Source organism: Patella vulgata, chromosome 7, assembly GCF_932274485.2.
Source record: "Patella vulgata chromosome 7, xgPatVulg1.2, whole genome shotgun sequence".
Classification (NCBI taxonomy): domain Eukaryota; kingdom Metazoa; phylum Mollusca; class Gastropoda; family Patellidae; genus Patella; species Patella vulgata.
The window spans coordinates 12904803-12925614 of NC_065885.2; the positions used below are offsets into that span (position 1 = coordinate 12904803).

The 20812-nt window shown below is 37.4% G+C and overlaps 1 protein-coding gene across 1 annotated transcript; it reads right to left on the reverse strand.

Annotated features, from left to right (window-relative positions):
• Positions 1-6673: 6673 nt before the first annotated feature.
• On the reverse strand, positions 6674-18927 carry LOC126827172 (1-deoxyxylulose-5-phosphate synthase YajO). Its single transcript, XM_056102239.1, has 9 exons — positions 18888-18927; positions 18032-18183; positions 17187-17326; positions 15545-15698; positions 14679-14852; positions 13284-13381; positions 10049-10230; positions 9081-9230; positions 6674-6678 (listed from the first exon to the last, which is right to left on the reverse strand). The coding sequence occupies exons 2-9, from the start codon at positions 18131-18133 to the stop codon at positions 6674-6676; spliced, it is 1005 nt and encodes a 334-aa protein (XP_055958214.1). The 5' UTR covers positions 18134-18183; positions 18888-18927.
• Positions 18928-20812: the final 1885 nt, after the last annotated feature.

A 20812-nucleotide genomic window follows, 5' to 3' on the forward strand; every position in this document is an offset into this window, starting at 1 on the left:
TTCAGAATTATTTGTTATATCAACGACTTTATTAATACAGAGACCCCCCCCCCCCCTCCGATTTAACGACAAGAAATGAGCTTGGTATTCTACAAGGGTAGACCTTTAATCCTAATTTATTAAGATAAAACTTCAATAGTGTCAAAAACTCAAGGATAAATTGGAAAGGAAAAGAAAGGTAAATGACATTCTGGAAGCATACCAGTTTCAGACCACCAAAAAATCTTCCATTTGTATTTATAGTCTTCCTCTCCGTACCCCGCCACCCTTTTTTCTTCGCTTAGCAATATTTGCTGATATTTTCGTATAAAAGCAAAGAAAATGGCTCGAAATGAAATTTCGTGTGAATAGTTATGATTCTGAGAAAGAAGGGTAACCTTATGGCGGAGTTAAGAGGTCGATTACGATGAAACGTTGACCGGATAATTACACCTGTACTAGTATGCTACTTCGAATGTGTGCAACTCAAATTTCCATAGTCAACCTCATAGATTCGTTTAAGCATTGGAGTTCAACCCTTCGAAAAAAAGGCAAGAATTAAAATGAAAGTCAATGAAAAAAAATCTCTGGTGGAATTCACAATGTGAATGTGATAATAAACCAATAAATATTCGTACGCGCAGAAAGGAATTGAATTGGTCAATTAATTCAACTGAAGAACCAAATTTAGTATCTTGTTTAATGGTCAATTAGAGGCAATAAAGGGTCATTTCTGGATATCGGTGTGATGGAGATGATTAAAGCTGTAATACAAAATCATAAACATATAAGTGTTAAAATACAATGGACTCTTTGTTTTTTCATTGAATCCTTGAACAAACATGCAATACGTTTTATATATTTTAATGGTATTTGATTAATTTAATCTTTAAAGTGGAATCCCAACATCGACGACCTTTTAAAAACTAATAAGATAACACAATGTAATGAGCGACTCCTCAATTTTATGTTATTTATTAGGAAGGTTGGGTGGCCGAATGGTTAGCGCGTGCGTGCTGTATCATAGGGTCTGTCATTGAGTCAACTAGCGTGTTATCATAATATTGACAGTCTTTAAAACGAATAAAATAATATTACAAAAAAAATAATGTATCTAATGAAAATAATGTAATATTTATGAATTATATTTACACTAAAAATCAGAGATTTAAATCAATTTTAAACTTTCATATTATATAACTATCCTTTAAGGGGTAAGGCTACCCGATAAATGTTTTCTGAAATTGTAAAGCTATGGAATTGAAAATGGCACAAGTAATTGGGAAATGTAATAAACAAGGGAAAACTAACATTAAAAAAAAGAAAAAATTAGTTGTTGCCAGGGTATGAAAAAGTATGAAAAAAGTAGGTACACCATATCTCTGATAATTATAAAGATCAATGTCTCATTTTCGGACTGCTTATTCTTTAATGATAACCCTAAAACCAGACAGAGGGTTTTTCTCTATAATTTTTAAAGTTTCTTGGAAAATGATGTTTAAAATATTTGCCTCACTACAATATTTTGTCTTTGGAGAAATATTTTGATAACTTTTGAAATATTAATGATAATTCAAATTGCTTTCTGCCTGATTCTGTGGTAGATATTAGTTTATATATCCTGCAAATTTGGTAAAGATATCTTAATTAGTTACGGAGATATAGCGTACCTACGTTTTTCATACTTTTTTCACCAAAAATGAGTTACCCTGGCAACAATTTTTTTAATGTTAATTTCCCTTTGTTTATTACAATTTCTAACTACTTGTACTATTTTCAATTCAATAGCTTAACATTTCAGAATAAAAATTTTCGGAAAGGCTCCCCCCCTTATACGCTCATATTATTATATAGTGATAAGAAAATAATAATCACTGACACCTGGCCTATATATAATGAGATTTATATATGAAACTTATCCATACTTACTCATAAAATCTCAATTCTGGGAAATAAACCGCTTTCTTTTTATCTTAAAGATTACCATTTATAAACCTCGATGTACTATAAATTACTTAAGAAACTAACCTGGAAACGAACCGAGACGAGGAATATATGAGGAATAACAATATTTGGTATCTATAATAATATTAGAAAACAGTCTTATTTTAAAGATATTAGATATCCAGATCGGATGGGAAAATATTTTGCACCTGATCTTAATAGAATAAAACATTTTAAACATCTACTCAAATCGGTGAACAAATCATGTATTAAGAACAATATGTAACATCTAGATACGTTCTAAGACGGTATTCGCCCGTATGGAAATAATATATTATATTTTGCACGTATTTTGGGGGTGGGGGTGGGGCGTCAGCATTAAACTTGATACAATTCCAAGATGGCGGCGATGGTGACACGCTCGATTCATCCTTTATAGTACGCTCGTGCCTGTTTTATTTTATTTTATTTTTTTAAACCTATTGCGAATAAACGCTATCATATGGTCGGTCAATTTGTATTTGAATGGTAACAAACTTCACACCCGTAACCATAAAAAGACTAAATTATAACATGTATTACTTTTAAACATTAATTAAATCAATGGAAGGATCGAGTTTATTACCTGGTTAAATGACTGATTAGGTTTATCAAGGAGTCGTTTCAAGCATTCGCCGAGTTGGAGATGATTATAGGCAAATCATATACTAATAAACGTAGAAGTGTTATAATACAATGGATTCCCTGTTCTATACACGTCCAATAAACGATTATATACCTTTTATGTATTCTTTAATACACTTCAAAGTTTAATGAATTATTTATTCGTTTATTGATAACAGAAATCGTTTTAAAGCCTCAATTTCTAATGCTTTAAATTGTACTCAAAATATCCCAATGTATTTCATAAAATATTACTTATTTTGTGTGTACAAAACACTATAAAAATGCAGTTGGGTTTATTTTGAATAGTTATTTTTCTCAATGAAATTTGATTAATAAAGTTATTATCTACAACTAATTTTTATTAATGAAGCTATTTTTCACAACGAACTTTTAACAAAACAAGATGTTATTCAAAATTTCGTTAAAAGAATAAAGCATAAGCCCGGTTGACAAGGAAAGGGTCACTGGGTTTTTTTTTCGGTTGCGACGAAACAACTGAGCTCTACCCGTGTACACAAGGCGTGCACTTAAAGGATCCCTCGATAGTAAAATACCCCTGTCGCATTGCACAAGTAACCATAGAAATAAAAATAAAAATAGCATGTTTCTCTCAAAATGTCCAAAGTATCGTTTCACGGAGACATTAAACCCTACCCCATTACATAAAACATTACAGATGTTGGCTGGGAGGATCACCAAAGTATCTGCTGATAAACCAATGAATAAATAAAATGGGGTTTAGCGTCTTGCTTTTTTACGTAGTAATTATATATTTATTTAATAAACAATTAAATAAGAGGCAATTTGAAGAAACTAAAAGTAAAGACTTAATTCATCGTAATGACTTTAAAGTAATTCTGAAATCAAGATATTCATCGTAATGATTTTAAAGTAATTCTGAAATCAAAATAATATTCTAAAATATAAGTATAAAGACATTATTATAGGTGATAAAATAACCGCAAATATAACTGAAGATTAATATTTTAGAGATAAAAAAAAATAAATTTAGTTATGAATGCCCTGATTGTTTCTTGGGGTCATAAATCTATTAAAACGCGTGTCTTCAATAATTCTCCAACCCTGAATGTTTGAATTCCCGCCGATTTCCGTTCTGGCCGTTGAACCAATCTTCTCAGCACGTGCCGTCTCCACCCGTCTGATTGGTTGAAACATGGTTCCTAGTAATTGGTGTTAATTGAAGGAGGCAAATTTAAACCCAACTGAGATTCTTCGAAGCATCAATTGAGTTTGGTTATTGCTGCATCTGCACTGGTTTCTGCTTTGCATTATCCTTGGATATATTAACCTGTTTATGTAAGCAATTTCTGAAAATAATTTTTTTTTTCAATATGAGTGACGAAAGCAGCATTAGTTTTTGCGAAGAAACAGACATTGCTAAGAAAAACGGGAATCCTACTGGATCCGATGAAAGTTGTGTTATGTCAAGCCCTGATCAAGACCACAGTTTCGGAAGGAATTACAAAAACGAAATGGCACCGGGAAAGATTCGTGGACGCAGAGGAAAAGCAAAAAAGATTTTGAGCCCAGAAGATTTAGATTCCAAAAGATTGTTAGCCAATTCTCAGGAAAGAGACAGAATGGACAAATTAAACAGTGCTTTAGAAACCCTTCGAGCTCATTTACCAGAATCCAGCATGCTCCATAACAGACGTCTCTCAAAGATTAAAACGCTGACAGTAGCCAGGAACTATATTGCATCTTTAAGTGAGATGATATATCAACACGATGCAGCACTGGGATTTGTCCCAAGAACATCATCCTGCCTTTATGAGCCACAAGAAGACGTCCATAACTACTACACACCTAATGGTAAAGAACCTGACGTAGATTCCCGAATTCCTGGCTATCACACGTACAATGTATTAAGAGAACAGTGTTATTCAGAATCTCCAATTTATCAGCCGTTTATGTATCAGAATTCTGGACAGGTGACCCCAAGTTTAAAAGACATGTACCAGTACCAAAGTCCCGAGCAGCTAGGGTACTACCCACATTCACTTGCTGGTGCTGTTCGTAGTGACATCATGGCTCGACCTATCAACGCGATGACCTCATTAGATTTTTATTCCTCCACACCCTTAAGTTCAAGGACCAACCCTTACAGCAGGAGATAAGGTACATATTTATTTTTTATTTATTTCAAGGGGGGGGGGGTGGATGGCCGAATGGTTAGCGCGTGTGCGTGGCATCATAACGTCTGTCATTAAGTCAACTGGCGTGGTTTCGATTATCCGGTTGTCCGTGAAGACGAGTAGCAATCACGGTATCTGCACTGTAACCACAATGATTTTTAGCTTAGCGGCACGAATTGTTGTAATTAAAACCCCAACACAAGATACTTCACTTATATAAATAAAAAAGAAGTCTTTGTTCGGCATTAAAGTGCAACAAAATGTCATTGTCATGGATACAATTATATACAAAGCTAGTCTTTTTACGAAACCCTTCCAATAGAGTTTACATTATTAGTTACTTGATGACTATGCGATGATTTATGACTTTATGTTCTACCAGAATGCACTATCTTATACATTTAGCGAAAAACAAAAATATTTATAGTACAATAAACTTTATAAATTGTTTCTTGTTCCAAATGTCTAAAAGTTTTATTTATGACCTTAATAACATGACCTTGCACAATGGAAGAACTCATTTCAAACAATGTACATTGGTCTATTCTGTAGAGAGCTCGGCTTCATTATCCCGCGGGTTGGTGTAAAGAGCTACCCTTTCAAAGTTATGTTTTGTAGTTTTTAATGTACGATTTGGAACACAATATTGACGATTTAATACGGATTCATTACAAAAAAAAATATCTATAAATTTTTTGATACTTGTACAATATTGATAATTTAATTCGTATTCAATACAAAAATATCTATAAAGTTTTTGTGATGCTTGTACAATATTGATAATTAATAACGTATTCAATACAAAAATATCTATAAAGTTTTCGATAATTTAAAATACGTATTCAGCATGAAAATATCTATAAAGTTTTTGATAATATAATACGTGTTCAGCACAAAAATATCTGTAACGTTTTTATTTGTTTTTCAGATTTTGTGACGTGTTATAATTTGATCAAAGGGTATTTTTTTTTAGTGCTTAACGTGATGTTTCTGGAAATGGGAAATTGATGACGTTTCTGTGCTGTATGTATCGTTCTGCAGTTTAAACTCAGGGAATTAAAGATCGTCGTCATCATGTGGAACTTGTTAAACGGTATCTACAGACAAATCATATTCGGACCGGGAACAAGTCCCCAAGCGCTACTCAACTTGTTGTTGCGCAAGGTTCTTCGAAAAACGACCGCAGCTCCGCCAATTCAAGTATGGGATTTGGCATGCGTGTACCTTGGACAATTGCGCATCGACTGACAGACTTCAATTCTTGATATGACATCACAATTCCAAGGCGGCTGCCATGACGTCAATCTCGGTTCCTGGTCAATATAGATCTTTCCTATATGTTATCAAAACAAATGTGACGCAGTGGATGAAAGAGGAATATGGCACAGAACAGTGAGCGAACTAACCAACAATTTTTCACTGTTTATGTATTTAGGACTACTTTGTACGCACATCAACCAATTATAGTACTCGTACCTTTTGAAATTTCTCGGATTTAATAATTTTTTTTTTCGAAGGGAGCAAATTTGACATAGTTTTTTGGTATACTTTGGCACTTGTTATTATGACTGATTTTTCTTGTTATGTTTAAGTTGTTAACGAATTTATAGCTGTTATGTTTTTGTTATGTTTTCTCGATCATTTTGTATATTTTTGTGAACATGGTGGAATTGTATCATGGCTTTAAGGCTGGGGTATGTGCAAAATGTATATAGCTTATTAACACGTGTATTGCTTTAAGAAAGAGACTATTAATTGTACTGGATGTAGATTATTTGTGACTTAATACCAGGTGTGTATATGAGTGTACAGTTTGTTTTGTTTTTGTACCTATATTAATACTAGTGCATTCTTTGACTATTGCATGACAGATTTCATTAAAGAAGTTGAAAGTTTTATTTTGGTTGTGCGTTTTATTTCTAGTCTAGTCAGTCTGATTAAAAAACAGATCTATATTTCGTTTCGTTTATTTTTATACTTTCGATGACCTACAGTACATGAAGAGCTGACTATTTGTACTGGAAGGTCGCGTCAGGGGTCGTACATGACGTCAGACATTGATTAATCAATCAGCGTTGACGTTTCTAGTGGTGTATCCACAGTTCCGTGCATCGCACGCCAAGAACTCGCCGTAACAGACCGTTTCATTGGCTAATTCCTCGTTTCAACCAGAACGCCTGTAATATAACAACTCTTCCAGATCCTATAAAAAACGAAACGAAATAGGATCTGTGTTTTAGAGAGTAGATTAGTTATCTGAATTTGTTAACGGGACGAAGTGAAGTCAGGTAGATCTTCATGTTTTGTGCTGAATAATTGAAATGAACTGAAATGGGGTTTAACGTCCTACTGTTCTGCTCCGAACTGGGCTAATGAAGACACGCATACGCCATACAGTGTGGTATGAGGGAAATTTTGCCTGGACAGCGGCACCACGGCCTACTCTTATATCGAAATCCAACTGTCAAGGGATCTTTTACGTGCACGCCAATGTGCAGACGGGACCTCCGTTTACGTCCCATCCGAACAAATAGACAGCTGTCTTTGTCATGGCCATCCGTCCTGCACCACTGACAGGGGGAAACAATGTCGGAAAATCCTGATGAACTTTCTCGGCCAATGCAGAGATAGAACACCCGACCTCCAGGCTAGCAAGCCAGCGTCTTACCCACCTAGCCTCTGTGACCCCCCCCCCCCACCTTTGCTGAATCACTGTCTTGTCAAATGATTTCTGAACAATGATATTCAATAATTGTTCTCTTCCAATCTGAAACAAGACGATTATCGTTTGTATATAGGGACACAACCATAACCGTTAATTCTGAAATGACCCGGAGGCGTCGAGTGGCAGCTAAACCACCCAGTGTAAGTTTTAAAAAGTGGCGCATTGCAATTTTTGCAATGTTTTGCAAGAAGAAACTGCTAAAACAAATCATGTTCAACATTGTTAATTAATCTGTAACATCACCAACGAAACAGTCGGGCAACAAAACATGTTTTTTTTCACCATGGTTTAATCTACAATATCCCCAACGAAACAGCCAGATAGAAAATGGTTTAATGATTTAATCAACAATATCCCAACGAAACACCAGGTAGAAAATTGTTCTTTTACCACGATTTAATCTACAATATCCCCAACGAAACAGTCAGATAGAAAATTGCTCTTTTACCATGATTTAATCTACAATATCCCCAACGAAACAGTCTGTTAGAAAATTGTTCTTTTTACCATGATTTAATCTACAATATCCCCAACGAAACAGTCTGGTAGAAAATTGTTCTTTTTACCATGATTTAATCTACAATATCCCCAACGAAACAGTCTGGTAGAAAATTGTTCTTTCTCCCGTGATTTAATCTAAATATTTGATTCTGTGGGTAAGGTATCTCCGGCATTGATACTTCGTTTAATTCTTCCATCTAAAAAGAAACAAAACAGAAATGAAATAGGGTTAAACGTCCTACTGTTCTGCTTTGGCTGGACTAATGAAGACGGGCATACGCTATGAGGACAATTTTGCCCGGACAGCGACGCTAAGCCAAGGCTTATATCGAATTCCAACCGCCAAGGGATATTTTACGTGCACACCAATGTGTACACGGGGTCTCGGTTTGTCGTCCCATACGAACGACTAGACAGAGAATCGTATTATCCTTATAATTGACCTAACAAATGAATATTTTCTCTAATTTAAAAACATTAATTTAATATACATATTCCACGACTGGTATTACAAATCGTAGCTTGGTCTGGCCTTAACTCCCCCATATTCGACGTATCCTCAAATGTGACCAGTTCTTCTTTCCATAGTACATTAGAAACAATAGAATGGAATGGGGGTTAATGTCTCTTTAACACAAAGTTTTTGAGATAAACATATCGCTTTTTTTTTTAATTTTCTACGGTTACGTGTGCAATGCCAGGTAGAGGAATTTTGACTGGAAAGCACCGAGACAACCTACTCTTCTCCGATTTTCAGCTGTGTCAATATATACATAGGCGGACACTGATTATTTTGTCTCGGGTGATTCAATGCCATGGTCGATAGACTACCACGGTACCCATCTTGCAAAAATTAGGTTGTCATCGGAAAATCCCGTTAAACTTAATGCAGGGATCAAACACCCGACCTCCAGGTTCTGTGAAATATGACACCCGTTGCGCATTCTGGGTGAACAATAAACGTCATACACTCGTTGCGCATTCTGGGTGAACAATAAACGTCATAAACCATATTGCAATGAATATTCACTGGTATGTCACTAATATAACTATTTCAGGAACCACCTGCGAGTACATAGAGGTGACTAATATATATACCACCTTGATACAATTACTTGCCTCGCTCTTGGTCAATTTCCAACCGGAACTGGCCGCCATGTTGTTATTTAATTGTTCTAAATTTTTGACACCAATTATAACAGATGCCACAACATCTCTCTGTATCAACCACCGCAACGCCACCTGGGCCATACTCTTACCTGTAAACCAATACACAGAAAATCAGCACACGAAATTGTTAGTTATGTGAACGCCCCATATGACATATGAGTATACACTACCGCGGGCACAAGGCCCATCACTAATGTTCAGCGATTAGCTATCTTTTATTACACACTCTAATAATTACAGAGACATATTTCAAGGACCGAGAAAGTGTTGTCTAGTCGACACAAACTAGGTCATTTCAGGATTAACATATGGTTCAATTTTATTTCAATAATTAGCTTGCGCGTAGGGGCCTTTAGCAGTGGGAGAATACCGGAGGACCCGGAGAAAACCCACGAGGTTGGACAGGCGACCCTACTTCTTGCCACGTACAACCGGTGAATCGAAACCACGCCAGACCTTATGATACACGTGCTAACCATTCGGCCATCCCCCCTCTCGCCCCCCCCCCCCCCCGCAACCTGGATAGAGAGATGACAGTCGGTCCAAGCTTCAGTAAATATGCAAGGGAACGGATCAGTAAATATGCTTCATGAATTAGATCGGTAAATATGCTTCATAAAATGGATCGGTAGTTATGCTTAATGAATCGGAACGGTAAATATGCTTCATGAATTGGATCGGTAGCTATGCTTAGTGAATCGGGTCGGTAAATATGCTTAATGAATCGGGTCGGTAAATATGCTTCATGAATTGGATCGGTAAATATGCTTCATGAATTGGATCGGTAAAAATGCTTCATGAATTGGATCGGTAAAAATGCTTCATGAATTGGATCGGTAAAAATGCTTCATGAATCGGATAGGTAAATATGCTTAATGAATCGGGTGGGTAAATATGTTTAAGGTACCCTTTGAACTGGCTATTTTCTCTAATGTTGCTAATATCGACCACACTCTCTGATCTTCATCAGTTTTAATCCATGATGGCCGCGAAACTGTTCCCCGCTTTTCATTTTCCGCCACCCATCCTAATCTACCATCTTGTAAATCAGGCTTCTCTCCACGTTTATATTTACCAGAAAGGGTACCTCTAGTAAAAAAAATAATTCATAAGCTTAAATGAAATGAAATGGGGTTTAACGCCCCACTGTTCTGCTTGGAACTGGGCTAATGAAGACGGGCATACGCCATACAGTGTGCTATGAGGGAAATTTTGCCCGGACAGCGGCACTACGGCCTTATCTTATATAAAATTCCAACTGTCAAGGGATCTTTTACGTCAAATTGTACACGGTATCTCGGTTTATCGTCCCATCCGAACGACTAGACAGCTGTTCTTGTCAGGCTTTCCGCCGTGCATCACTGGCAAGAGGGAAACACGCCGGAAAATCTGGATGAACTTTCTCGGCCAATGCAGGGATCGAACACCCGATCTTCAGGCTAGCGAGCCAGCGTCTTACCCACTTAGCCCCCGTGACCAGCATAAGCTTAAATTTAACAGAGAGGGTAACACCAGCAACGTAAATATTTACTAGAAAGGACACCACTTGTAAAGATTAAGCTATAAGTTTATATTTACAAGAGAAGATAACCCTTAGTAAACAAACAATTGATTAATTTATATTTACAAAAGAGAGTGTACCATTAGTAAAGTTTATTAATTTTTAGAGATGGTACCACTGGTAAACAAATAGTCTATAAGTTTATATTTACAAGAGAGAATGCAACTAGTAAACAAACAATTGATAAGCTTACATTTACAAGAGAGGATACTACTAGTAAAGTTAATATTTACAAGAGAGGATACTACTAGTAAAGTTAATATTTACAAGAGAGGATTTACTACTGGCAAAGTTAATATTTACAAGCGAGGATATTACTAGTAAAGTTTATATTTACAAGAGAGGATACTACTAGTGAAGTTTAGATTTACAAGAGAGGATACTACTAGTAAAGTTAATATTTACAAGAGAGGATACTACTAGTAAAGTTAATATTTACAAGAGAGGATACTACCAGTAAAGTTTATATTTACAAGAGAGGATACTACCAGTAAAGTTTATATTTACAAGAGAGGATACTACTAGTAAAGTTTATATTTACAAGAGAGGATACTACTAGTAAAGTTAATATTTACAAGAGAGGATTTACTACTGGCAAAGTTAATATTTACAAGAGAGGATATTACTAGTAAAGTTTATATTTACAAGAGAGGATACTACTAGTAAAGTTAATATTTACAAGAGAGGATACTACTAGTAAAGTTAATATTTACAAGAGAGGATACTACTAGTAAAGTTAATATTTACAAGAGAGGATACTACTACTAAAGTTTAGATTTACAAGAGAGGATACTACCAGTAGAGTTAATATTTACAAGAGAGGATACTACTAGTAAAGTTAATATTTACAAGAGAGGATACTACTAGTAAAGTTAATATTTACAAGAGAGGATACTACTAGTAAAGTTAATATTTACAAGAGAGGATACTACCAGTAAAGTTAATATTTACAAGAGAGGATACTACTAGTAAAGTTTATGTTTACAAAGAAGGTGCCACAAGTAAAGATTAATCCGTAAGTTTAACATCCCTAGCGATAATGAAAACGAAATGGGGTTTAATATCTAACTTTTCAGCACCAAATTTGGAACAAAGGTTACAACGGCACCGAGATGTCATACGGTAAAACAAACCGACAATTGAACTCCAATGTTTTTGTGACCCAGTTGTTAATCTACACTGCCTAGTCACATGTTGTAAACAATTTCATTGATTGGGAAGGCGATGTACTTTTCATTTTTATGGTTTCAGCGTATATATAGATAGCATTAATAATTCTCTTTGCTCGCATTGTAGTAAATATTTATTCCCATAAGTTTGAGTACAAGGAGTATGAATTTACCCGTTTCAAGATAACCTTCGATGACTTTAAGAAATGTTTCACAGTGACACAAGAATAGGAATTTAATAGAACTAGTTAAAACTACATTTTTCTACATCTAAATGATCTAATACCGAAATGAAATGAAATGGGGTTTAACGTCCTACTGTTCTGTACCGACTGGGCTAATGAAGACGTCCATACCCCATACAGTGTGCTCCGAGAAGAAATTTGGCCCGGCCTGCTGCTCTTATATCAAATTACAACTGCCAAAGGATCTTTTACGTGCACGCCAGTGTGTCACGTGACCTGATTTAATACCGGTTTACTAAACTTTCTCAAGTATTTGGCACACTAGTCGCTACAGGACTACTGCCAGGATTATTGTCAATAACAAGGTAGTCCGGGTTAGATCCCGCTATCGGTTTTTCAGTGTGGTTGCCCCTTGTCAGTGGAAACGTTGTCTAGTCGTTCGGATGCAACGAAAAAAACGCCGCTTTGTGTTCAGATTGACGTGCGTGTCAAATTTACCCTTGGAATTCGATGAAGAGTTCCGGGATAGGCTCAATGGTATTTGCCTGTCTTCATTAGTTGCCCTTTGTAAGCGGTGCAGGACGAGGGGTGGAAGAGGGGGCTGACAAGTACAGCGGTCTAGAAGTTCGAGTGGAACGAAAAACTGAGGTCCCGTGTACACACGTGTACACGTTAAAGATACTTGCCAGTTGGAATTTGATATAAGAGTAGGCAGTAGAGCTGCTGTCCGGGCAAAAATTCACTCGTAGCACACTGTATGACGTATGCCCTTCTTCAGTAGCCCATTCCAAGTAAAACAGTAGGATGTTAAATCACATTTCATTTCTAACTTTATTTGCCCTGTTGATTTAAGAGAGAGAGAGAGAGAGAGAGAGGGAGAGAGAGAGAGAGATGGGTTTAATGTCCACTCGACACAAACTAAGTCATTTTGGGACTAACATATGGTTATTTTTCAATAATTCGCTTGCGCGTAGGGGTCTTTAGGATCCGCAGAAAACCACGAGTTTAGGCAGCCGACCCTACTTCTTGTCATATTCAAACTCGGTTGATTAAGAGCGCTAAGATGTTTCATTTCATTCGGATTGCCGAAATGCCGGACTGATTACACCAGATTCATATCGTAAATCACCATCTCAGTTCAAATCCCAGCCAATCCAAACCCAGTGTGTTCTGGTTTCAAAATTTGATTTCCTACCAAATTTTAAAGAAACCGAATTTCCTACTCACCCTTTTAAAGGACTCCACGGTAAAACACCAATACCATTCAATTTACACACATTAAAAGACTCGAATTCATCCGTGCGTGAAGCAAGGCTGTAATGTTGCTGAAACGACAACAGTATTATTAAATGCAACACAACTGTAATGTGAACTTTCGAACAAATGGTGTGCGTCCTGTTTTAATGTCTACGTGTGGTTATAAGGTTATTAATTTATAAAGACGATCAACGTTCAGACATAAACATACTGTATTATGGTCATCTAGAATCTTATTTGAGTCTTATACAAGACAAGCTTTCACGTTTTACGGGCATCTACAAACTTATTTGAGTCTTAAAAGCATTCACGTTATATGGTCATCGACAATCTTATTTGAGTCTTAAAAACTTTCACATTTTATTTTCATCTATAAACTTTCACATTTTATGGTCATCTACAAACTTATCGAATATTACAAACTTCAGTTTTGTTCAAATATTACTTTTGAAAAAACATCCAGTTCTTTAAATAACGTTTGTTTACAGTTAGTTACATACAAAACCGAGAGATAACCAATGACTATCATTCAATGTTTCAATTTATCGTTGCTTACTTATCGTTGGAATTTCTAGATTAAAGGAGCTAAATAGCTAATATTTAGGACCTAGAAATTGACTCAAATCAATGGGTCGCAACGCATATAATAATGTAATATGAATGTATATAAACTGATTTACATTCAATCGTTTCTGTTTTTACTGTAATTTCTAATCAGTTATGTTCGTCGAAATACGCCAAAAGTCTCGATCGAATGGTAACCTCTAGCGTCTGGTTATTCTAGTCTATTACGTATGCGCTTCCGATAAGAATATGGCGTCACCGTTTGAGAATATGTCTAGCCTCGTTCTTCGAGTCCCTTGTTACAAATGACGCTGAAATGCATTATGGTACACGATTCGTGAGCAATGGTAAATGTCAGAAGCCGACATTTTCTCGGTAAGATCACACCCTCAGTGTTAATTCAAATTGACAAATAATTCGTGTTTTTAATGTCGAAGACTTTGGGTGATTTTGGGTTAGAGACTTAGCTACTTTAATATAGATATTCAACATGAAAAGGGGCTGATTAATCATGAGAAATTGTTCTGGCTTGGACAGACCTATTGCCGCTTTAATGACGACAAATTATGTATTGTTATGTATTGTTTAACTACGTGTTTTTGCATTGGTCATTTTAGCACCACTATCTTCCAGTCCCAAAGTACTTGAATAAAGATGTTTGACAAACACTAGTTTAGCCTTGGGGACAAGAATCAGTAGGCTTAGTAGATATTCCGATAGTGGATGAACTCGCCTGTGATGTAATAAATGGATTACGACCAACCCACCTGTGATGTAATAAATGGATTAAGATCAACTCACCTGTAGCGTAATAAATGGATTAAGATCAAGTTCTCTGTTTAAATCAACTATTTGTTGTAACTGCCATCCTGCAACGTTACTACAACCAGCATGACGTATTTTACCACAACGTATTAAATCATTGAACGTCAACAGAGTTTCTCGTATCGGTGTGGTATAATCCCAACTATGCATCTGAAACAATTTAAAAGAGCAGTAGCTAGGTGGACAATATTTCTCAACCATTTTAAAGAGTCTAAATAAAAATTCGGCCCAAGCGTTTGCTTTCTCGCTTTTGTAAAAACAGATCAAGTTAGTGGCCAGGTCTGGTTCAAGGGAGGAAACTGGCTTTTTGAAACAAACTGTTTTCTTATCCACGTTGGTTGAGAATTGTTAATATATCTTCTGAAGCATGGAAATGGAGGTCGTAGTGTTTGACGTCCGCATTTACTGTACCGACCGGGGTAATAAAACAGGCATATACACCTGTGTCCGTTTCCCCAACCCATCATCCAATTCCAACCACGAAGGCTTCTTTTAAAGGCACGCCAATATGTGCACAGGACTTCGGTTCTTTCTTCCCACCCGAATGACTAGACGTCGTTCCTTGCCAGGCCTTCCATCCTGCAAGACTGACAAGGGAAAGCCATGCTGGAAAACCCTGAAGAGCTTTCTCAGCTAACATCGGGAATCCGGTTCAACCCGATATCTTCTGTTTGTAGGTCATCGTGGCGCTATTGAAGCACACTAAACGATGTCAGTTGTACCAAAGGAAAAGGGGTGGCATATCTTGCCCAGTGCATGATACCGACCATGAATAGTTATTCGGTGATAATTTTGACATATATTTGGCTAGTATATAAGTGACAGAAATACATATTTCTAACCTGATATAGGTCGACATAATCTGTATTTAATCTTTCTAAACTTTTCTCTATACTTTCAACAATATGACGTCGTGTCAAACTCTGGCTGTTGATATTAGATTTGTCAGTCCACACAAACACTTTTGTGGCTAGGATATATTTATCTCGCTGTTGTCTGGGGGAAAACATAATATATTATTAATGCTAATATTTAGGGAGGGTGGATGATAGTCAAATGGTTAGCACGTGCGCGCTGTATCATAAGGTCAATTATTGAGTCAGCTGGCGTGGTTTTGATTCCCCGGTTGTACGTGACAAGGAGTAGGGTCCTCCCCATGCTAAAGACTCCTACGCGCAAGCGAATTATTGAAATAAAATTAAACCATGTTAGTCCCGAAATGACTAGTTTGTGTCGAATGGACGTTAAACCCCATCTCTCTCTCTCTCTCTCTCTCTCTCTCTCTCTCTCTCTCTCTCTCTCTCATATTTAGTTATAGGTAACTGGAGCTCGACGACCAATGGAACATAGATGACACAATTATATGGAATGCAAGTTCCTTGAACAGCATGTTACTGGAGCAGGGACCATGTGTTTTTCAACATCTAGTCTGAAATTGTTGAACTTATAGGTACGTTATCCCCCTTTACCGTGACACGTGCAATAGCGTTGTCGAATCAGAGGTCGTGACACAAACACACTTAACTCAAACATGACGACTTCCACGGAAACCATGACACTGAATGAACCTTGAACTTTGCAACTCGATTATCAAAGGAAGATATTTTAGCTGAAAAGCGTGAGACTTGGTATTTGCGATGAAGATGCTTGAACAGCAGTGTTTCCGTCTGTTCTTCATCGAATTTTAACTGTCAAGGGTTCATTAACATGGGGCCCCGTTTTTGTCCCATCCGAACGAATAGACGTTGATCCATGTCCTGCCCTCCTACACTATTTTCATGGGAAAGCAACGCCGATAACACCCAAGGAAGTTCACCGGTTCTGAACCCCAGAAACGCTCTGGTTAGCGAGCCAGTACTTTACTCATTGGTAAATGATAGATCGAAATTTCAACGCCAGAGGTTTAGTCCCTTGGCGCACACACAAGTTTTACCATATGCCTCTTCTATTAGTAAGTGCAGGAGAACCGCACTACACACAAAACAAAATCTACAAGATAAACCTGCGGACAAGACAGAATATAGACATTGCAAAAAATAAACAAATATTAAATCAAGTGAATGGATCATGAGGCCTGTCATTGAGTCAACTGGCTTGATTTCGAATCCCCGGTTGTACGTGACAAGGAGTAGGGTCGCCTGTCCAACCTCGTTGGTTTTCTCCGGGTCCTCCGGTTTCCTCCCACTGCTAAAGACTTCTACGCGCAAGCGAATTGTTGAAATAAAATTAAACCATATGTTAGTCCCGACATGACCTAGTTTGTGTCGAGTGGACGTTAAACCCTCTCTCTCTCTCTCTCTCTCTCTCTCTCTCGCTCTCTCTGTACACCGTATACAGTCCCGGGCCTGTAATGGTGCAGGCTTAAATCAAATTTTAAAAAAAACCCCAACGATTTACAATAAAGATGTAACAGAATAATGCGACCGATCTTGACAGTGGTCGTCTCTTATGGATGTGTATTTTAAACAGAAAACTGAAACTTACTTTTTCAACCAGTTACCAACAACCGATTCGGACCCACCATTATAGTAACAGTCAGCTGTATCTATAAAATTACCTCCCCATTCTACATAACGATCTAATATCTGATGTGATAATTCTTCATTACAACCTGGTAAATCATCCTGTACAATATTAACATTTAAAATTACCCATTAAATAGTATTAAAATACAGATGTGGCGTTATCCTTTGATGTTGGCGTACTGTTATTTCAAATATGGGTACGTCAATGTGCCAAGCGTACATTATTTATACTGGTTGAAATTTTGGACCCGTATGACGTATTTCATTGCAAAGCACGTGCGAGTGTCTGTATTTTAAGTTGTTTAATAGTCTCGAGCTTAAGACATTGCGTAATATATTATAACAACACTTAGGACTAACGTCCCTCGTGTTGTTCCAATATATTACTTAATGCCTTGCTCTCGACCATTAAACCACACATAACAATGAACCAGTAACGACACCCTTGAATATTATTAACAACTGGCGCCGAAAATAGTATTAACAATTGGCGCAGAAAATATTATCAAAAATTGACACAGAAAATATTAATAACAAATGACTTAAATATTATTAACAATTAACTGATATACTATAAAACTCTAACGGATTGTTATCTTGCTAAACGCCTTCATTTAATATAACGGTAAGCTAACAAGGCTCTCAGCAACAGACTATCTCTCTGTTAACGAGTCGTTAAAAGTTAACAGAGCTTTGAACAACCGGTCCCTGGGCTTTAAGGTGTAGGAATGAATCGGTGCATCATTAATACAGTAAATATTCCGAGAGACGATAGAAAGGTACTTTCAATAAAAATGGACTTACCGCGCCCGGTCCTTGGCCAAATGTCATCGTACCGAGACACAGGTTTGAAATCTGAAGTCCTGTTCTTCCTAGATAATTGTAGTCCACTTTCAACTCCGCCATTTTGATGACATATGTTACTTCTTACACTGTCACAGCTTACAGTAACGCCTCTATACAAGATATGAATTGGGTTTAACGTCCTACTTTTCTGCTCCAACCGGGATAATTAAAATGGACATAAGACACGTGGTGTGATATGAGGGTCATTTAGTCGGAAACACGGCCTACTCTTTTTTCGAATTTCAACTGTCAAGGGTTCTTTACGTGCACTCCGATGTTTACACGGGACTTCGGGTTTTTTTTACCCATTCGAACGCGTAGGCGCTGTTTCTTGCCAGGCCAGCCGTCCTGCAATACATTAGAAGAACAAGAGGAACATCTCGGTCAACACCGGGATCGAACCTAGGACTGCTTGTGAAATAGCTTTATTTAACGTCCGCTTCCACCCATGTGATATCGCCGAACCGAGTATCACCACGACTCCCTTTTATATACGTGTATGTAGTCTTATGTTACAGTTATCGTATAAAAGTCAATGTTCATTCAGATTTGTCGATTTCATATAAAACAAGTGAAGTTTGGTCCGTCCATATGGGTTAAATGCTCTAATACAAGAAATGATAAGAGACGTGGCCGACATTTTTTTAGTTAATATATAGTATTAAAGAAAACAAGTACAAGAGCACCAGGCTCGGCTTTAAAAATCTAAACCTGCCCCTTTAAACACTACAAAAAGATGGACTGTGTTGACATCAAAAACGACAATTTTAATCCTAAAATATGAGGTGCATGAGAAATACAAGTTAGAACTTACAAATGGTGGAGTGGCCAACTTGTCTATAACTTGCTGTTATCAATATATAATACTGTTTATTACGTTATCTATACAAACATTGACCTAAATAACATAGGTAGACAATAGACAATCTACTGCAGATAGAAATAAAATAAAATAGGGTTTAACGTCCTACTGTACTGATCCGAACTGGGCTAATGAAGACGGGCATACGCCATACATTGTGCTATGAGGTAATGTTTGCCCGGACAGCGGCACTACGGCCTACTCTTATATTGAATTCCAACTGTCAAGGGATCTTTTACGTGCACGCCAATGTGTACCCGGAACCTCGGTTTTTCGTCCCATTCGAAAGACTAGCCAGCTGTCCTTGTCAGGCCCCCCGTCCTACTTTAGATAGACTTGTAAAGCCTAGCTCACAACCCACCGTACTACCGGGGAAATTTTAGTAAACCCCGTGCGTGAGACTTACGCGTTACTTCCGTGTGTTTGACACCGTAGAAGATCGCAGACTGGCCGTAGAGACTTTGGGTCCTGCACATATAAAATTTTCACCTGGTTTCTTGCGGCTGGTCTGCGAGCTACCAAACCCTACGACTCGTGTATGGCAAAATACATACGGAAGGTTGTAAGCTAGACTTTACTAAGGAATGTGACCACACTGGTTACCTCTTAAATATCGAACTGATTTTAAGATTTTATTATTTACTTTTAAATGTTTAAATAATATAGCTCCTGTTAACATCTCAGATCTTTTAGAACTTTATACACCTGATCGAACATTATGTACTACTTTTACAAGCCCAAAACTGTTCAATTAGTCGCTCATAGTCAACGGTCATTTACTGTTCAAGCACCTGTTTAATGGAATAAACTACCTATTATTTTATGATCTTTGTAAAACTGTTTATAATTTCAAGACAAAATTGTAAACACATTTATCTTTAAGAGATTTTTGGTTTTCTTGGTATGAACATAAAAGATCCCCTTGCAGTTGGAATTCGATATAAGAGTAGGCCATAGTGCCGCTGCCCGGGCAAAAATTACCCTCATAGCACACTGAATGGCGTATGTCAGTCTTCATTAGCCCAGTCGGAGCACAGTAGGACGTTAACCCATTTCATATCATTTATCGTCCAGTTGGTAGTACAAAAGTTTTCGTTTATTTATTGTACCCGTTTAGGCCCACACCCAGCACATTGTTAGCTTGCATATTGGTAGAATATTTTACTATACCGTAGTAATTTTCGATGGCAGACGACAGCCAACGTCTGCAGGAGACCGGAAGTAGTGTGCTTAGAATGGGGAGTGGCTATTTTTAGGTCGGTTACAGAAACCGGAAATTCCTACAAACTGATGTAGACACCACAACATGTCGGTAACCTTATCCCTTACCTAGAATTCCCGATGGACGAAGTATCCGTATGGAAATGTCCTCCGCAATCAACCTGAAAATGAACAACACCGTAAAGATTGAAAGTTTACTACTACTCTTCGTTTAGGGGATCACGTGGCTAGTAAGACGCTAGCTCGCTAGCCTGGAGGTCGGTTCGATCCCTGCATTGGCCGAGAAAGTTCATTCAGATTTTCCGGCGTGGTTCTCCCTTGTCAGTGATGCAGGACGGAGCGGCTGACAAGGAAAGCCGTCTAGTCGTTCGGATGGGACGAAAAACCGAGGTCCGGTGTACACATTGGCGTGCACGTAAAAGATCCCTTGGCAGTTGGAATTCGATATAAGAGTAGGCCGTAGTGCCGCTGTCCGGGCAAAATTTCCCTCATAGCACACTGTATGGCGTATGTCCGTCTTCATTAGCCCAGGTTAGGAGCAGAACAGTAGGACGTTAAACTCCATTTCATTTCATTTCACTCTTCGCTTAACAAACCAACCAGCTGCTTCTTTCATAAGAATATAATTTATGTACCCTATGTTTATGTTTATTTTA

Bases quoted from the DNA above. Each gene is read 5' to 3' on its own strand.
- LOC126827172 (XM_056102239.1), bottom strand. From the start codon at position 18,133: ATGGCGGAGTTGAAAGTGGACTACAATTATCTAGGAAGAACAGGACTT. The intron at 14,853-15,544 runs GTTAGAAATATG...AAATTGTTTCAG, and splicing joins ATTATGTCGACCTATATCAG to ATGCATAGTTGGGATTATAC. The intron at 13,382-14,678 runs GTGAGTTGATCT...TTGTCGTTTCAG, and splicing joins ATCCATTTATTACGCTACAG to CAACATTACAGCCTTGCTTC.